The 4,565-nt window shown below is 34.1% G+C and overlaps 1 protein-coding gene across 2 annotated transcripts; it reads right to left on the bottom strand.

The window, feature by feature from the left end:
• Positions 1 to 2,009: 2,009 nt before the first annotated feature.
• Positions 2,010 to 4,354, bottom strand: LOC145165880 (protein SRG1-like). 2 transcript variants are annotated; one of them, XM_079084798.1, is made up of 4 exons: positions 4,015 to 4,354; positions 3,637 to 3,884; positions 2,927 to 3,251; positions 2,010 to 2,424 (listed from the first exon to the last, which is right to left on the bottom strand). In XM_079084798.1, exons 1-4 carry the CDS (start codon positions 4,294 to 4,296, stop codon positions 2,182 to 2,184), a joined length of 1,098 nt encoding a protein of 365 aa, XP_078940924.1. In that variant the 5' UTR covers positions 4,297 to 4,354; the 3' UTR covers positions 2,010 to 2,181. The 2 variants fall into 2 exon arrangements, with proteins under 2 accessions (XP_078940924.1, XP_078940929.1); XM_079084803.1 differs by having other exon boundaries at positions 3,637 to 3,897; positions 4,015 to 4,184.
• Positions 4,355 to 4,565: the final 211 nt, after the last annotated feature.

The raw sequence follows: 4,565 nt of genomic DNA, 5'->3' as shown, positions 1-4,565 counted from the left end.
CCCAAAGATTTACTCAAGAAAGTCCTTCAACCTTAAAACCACAAAGCATGGCAAACATGAATCTGGCCCAATTTCATGAAGCCCATAAAAAGGAGAAAAATTGTAAAACCCAATGGTATGAAGCAGAAACCCATGACGATAGCGGAAGATGGGAATGGTATGGAGCACGTTTTGGAACATACTCAATACGAGCTAATAAAGTTGAAGCCCAAAGCCAAACCAAAGCCCAAGGAAAAGAAATCATAGATCAGGCAAAAAGAGCCCAAAGGCCTAACAATTCCCTGTCAATCAACTGCATAACTGAAGAAGAGGAAAAGCCCATTTTCAGAAACAACCCGGTCCATGCATACAAGCCTAAAGGAGACTGGACTGATGAATCACAAGACATGAATAAAAAACTAGGCCCATATGAAACTCACAAATATTATCGTACGGGCCTCGGATACGTAAGGGATGACGATTCCACAGGAGACAATAACAAAGAGGAAGAATGTAACTATACCAGTTATATTCTTGAAGATGACGGATGGGATGACGCTATACTCCATACACTAGGCCTTCTTTCGAAGAGAACCAATATACGTGGAGCCAGATACTGTCGACTCTAAAAAGCAACGTGTTCGGACCACTTTACAGCTGTTTGTCTGTTTGTTTAAATTATTATCCTACTTTGCCTGGTTTGTCAAATTTTCTCTAGAAACCTGCCCCACCTCACAGCAGTCCTGAGAATTATTGAAGCCAGCTGTGAATACGTTTGAATAATAGGTGGTCCAGCTACCTTATCGTGGGTTTTCTCTATAATTGAGTTGTCCACTTAAAATCTTGTATAAATAAGTGTGTTTATTTTCCGATAGAGAGGCATCAAAAAGCATATACACTTCTCTCTCTATCTCCCTTGTAAGAATCATATTGTGTGAAATATAAGCTGGAAGTTCTTAAACCTTTTTTTTCAAGTAAGTTTTAATAAATATGTTTGAATATTCTAAGATTTATAGTTCAAAGACCTTTTTTCAAAAAAAAAAAATCTTTTGTAACTAAAAATTTAATATCATTAAAAATAGATTTTAGTTTTGATTTGTAATTAAACAGAATCTTCGATATGTCAGTTGCACATTTATACGTAGCTTAACTGTTATATTTTGGTTGTATAAGGTAACAGTTTATACACCAATGAAAATGAACTTCCTTCTTCTCCAATTCATCTTTAGCGTTTTCTTGCTGATTTCAAGGTAACATTCACAAGTTTGGGCTGAGAAACAACACCTGGTAAAGATGAATTTGTTTTAAGGACACTATGTTCAACACGAGCATCAACCATTTTGTTATTTTCATACAATTTCCGTATCTTAGTTCCTACACAACATCAATGTTTTATCATCTTTATTTTTTTGTTGCATTCCTAACTGTGAGTTTTGAGTTTGTAATTCGGAAACCTAACAATATAGTCATTAATGAATGAGAATAAGATACCGACAACATACCTAGATGGAGTAGGTGAGAGTCCCACGTGTCACAATGAGTACTAAAATACATGATAGTTAGAATTTTTATCAACAAAAAAAAGGAACGTCAAACTTCTCTGTTCCTCTATTTAAAATAGAAACAACATGAAACCACATGAAAAATACCACATCTCCTACCTCCTCGCAAAAAAAAAAATCCTCACCAAGTAAGAACTCAAATGAATATGGATTATCAGAACTGCTTGTGATTTAGACAGTAAATATTCTGCCAAGTCACATGGTAGAAAACACATTTTTGAGAAAGATTTTGCATTTTTCTATATTTGTGGGAAAAATAACCACAAATGAAGCCAACCAGTGATGAAAAGATAAATTAGCATAGAGCATACAAAAAAGATAACAAAACTAACTTCAAGAGATCATCATTGTCAGGTCATTAATCAAACAGGTAAAGAAAAAAGTTACAGTTTACACGATTTCACATAAATGCAACAGAAATGAAACTCCATTAGTAAGAACTCTAAAAAAAACTTTCAGAGGCATTGGTTGAACAAATATGAAACTTTGTTATTATTTAATGACATTATATTATATTTGTATAGAATACAATTTACAAAACCTCTCTATTTATACTTGAAAGCAAAACAATACTTTTAACATGCATGAAACAAAATTACCAAAGATATTATTGAACTATATAACTTTTTCATTCAAACTCTTAAAGTTTCATAAACTCCAAGTTTGACTTACCATCAAGCTTTCGAGCAAAAAAACCCTTGTAATATTCCTCAAAGGTGACACACCGAAAGTTTGCTACATTATGTTGTGGAACAAGGCTTCTTGCGGGCCCTACTTCTCCACCCATATTGGAGGTGTAGAATGTAGCCACTGATAACCTCTCGTTGTTTGACTGCACTGTTGCACAATGCTCTATGCTCTTGTAGACGCCGTTACTTACAATCTGTAAACATACATAAAATTAGGACACAGTTTGGTAACAAAAAGAAAACAATTTCTAGCCCTAAAATCAGAATTTGATCGGCTTTCAAGTTTCACTTTTAGGGTTTGGTTGTTCTATATACGTAACAAAACAACAATTGAATATATATACTAACTAGAATTTATTTGTTGTGTGTTACGTTATATAATAGCAAAAGACGATATGCAAATTTATATATAACAGACAACTAACTAGAATGGAATAGAAACTGGAAAGACAGGGTTCAACACAAATTTGCAATGTCACAATCATTCATCAGTTTTTATAGCATCCTACTTTCATTTCTCTCTGTTTAGCACGTAATGGATTTGTATATGACAGACATTGCTATAAATAAGCAGATTTTTTTCTGAAGTAAACAGATCAATTCAAGTACTTTGTTAGTTTTTGCATTTAACCCTATTGAAAATAACGAATTTACTAATCTAATTTATATTGTTGAAATCAGGAATTATGTTGTTACCTCCATTATGTCTCCGATGTTGACTACCAAAGCGTTTGGAAGAGGTTTAACGGGTACCCATTTTCCATCTTTTCTAACTTGGAGGCCCTCTGATTCCGTTAATTGATAGAGAATCGTTAAACCACCGGCATCGGAATGAGGGGAGACTCCAAAAGCCGATTCCGGTTCCGGACATGGGGGATAGTAATTCATTCTCATCGACTGAACCCCATCATCAAACAATTCACTCATTTCCTCTCCATCAATCCCTAGGGCCTTAGCCATTTCACCCAAGATGCCTTTTGCGAGCTTTTTTATTTCCGTAGAGTAAGCTTCCAACTTCTTTCTAGATAAATAAATAAATAATATTTAAAAACTATTAAAGAAAAAAAAAAACTGTTGTACCCTAGTATTAAGATCATATAGAAATGTATTGTTTTTAATATATATATATTTTACCGAATATATAACATAATATATTAAGTAACAATCTTACTTTAAAAATATGACTATACAATTAAATTAACCAGATTGGAAATCCCATTAAGTTAATAGATTGGACATAAAATCACTTGCACCAAATATTACACGATTTTGGTGAAAAAAAAATGATGATATGGGTTAGAGATGGCCCTCTTTATCATATACTTTTTCAAACCATATATCCAGTCAATAACAAACAATCCAAACTTGTAAATCAGAAGCTTTCATTTCGAGAAAAAAGAAAGAACCTGAGAACGGGAGGCAAGTTTTGAAAAAGTTGGGATTTCCTGAGATTGTGTGGAAGGGTAATTACGTAAAACAGGTCACACCAATCAAGCTTCTGTTCCTCGGATACAACAAAAAGCTGACCGAAACCTTCGTGGCTGTCTTCTTTCTGCCAAAGCTTTTGTTTCTCCTCCATCGGAAGCTTAAAGAAGCTCAAGACTTCTCTCTTGAAATCCTCTAATAGGGATTCACTTATTTCATGGTTGATAACCTGTTTTAATCGACTATACGAAATTCGTTACAAAAATCATTGCAGATCGCAAGATTTTGCAACCTAAACACAAATACCATTTCTAATTTATAAGGACTAAACAGAGACACGTAGAGTTTGTGAACGCTACCTGGAAGAAACCCCATTCTGTAGCAGCTGTATGAAGCTTATTGAGCTCAGAGGAATACGTCGAAGATCCGGAATCGGTTGTAAATAATAAGCTATGAAGATCAATGACAGGTACAGAGAGAGTGGAGGTGTCATCGGATGAAGTGAGTAAGGGTTTCTGATTATGATCATGGCGCACATACCGAGGTGGGATCTTTGTGATGGATTTCTTAGCAAGTTCTTGAACACTTGGTACTATCAGTGATCTCCCAAAATTAGTTGCTTCATTATTCTGGTTTTCCATGGACAGCACTACAGAAATTAACGCATGGATAAGATTCGAAGGAAAGCTGATTTAATTCTAAACCTCTATCTTATTTTAAGAAGAAATTAACAAATTTAGATTAAATAAATTAAGACAAAATTACTTCTAAACCTCTATCTTATTTTAAGAAGAAATTAACAAATCTAGATAAACACATTATGACAAATTTACATAAATGTTACTTGTGATTTAAGTGCTGTTTGTTTTTTTGAAAAACCTCTTCAGACTTCTTATTGCTGCGCGGCGCA

This window comes from Lactuca virosa, chromosome 1, assembly GCF_052849685.1.
Source record: "Lactuca virosa cultivar CGN04683 chromosome 1, Lactuca_virosa_CGN04683_v6, whole genome shotgun sequence".
Lineage (NCBI taxonomy): Eukaryota > Viridiplantae > Streptophyta > Magnoliopsida > Asterales > Asteraceae > Lactuca > Lactuca virosa.
The sequence above is the reverse complement of the archived record's forward strand: the minus strand, read 5'-3'. Positions and strand labels throughout refer to the sequence as shown.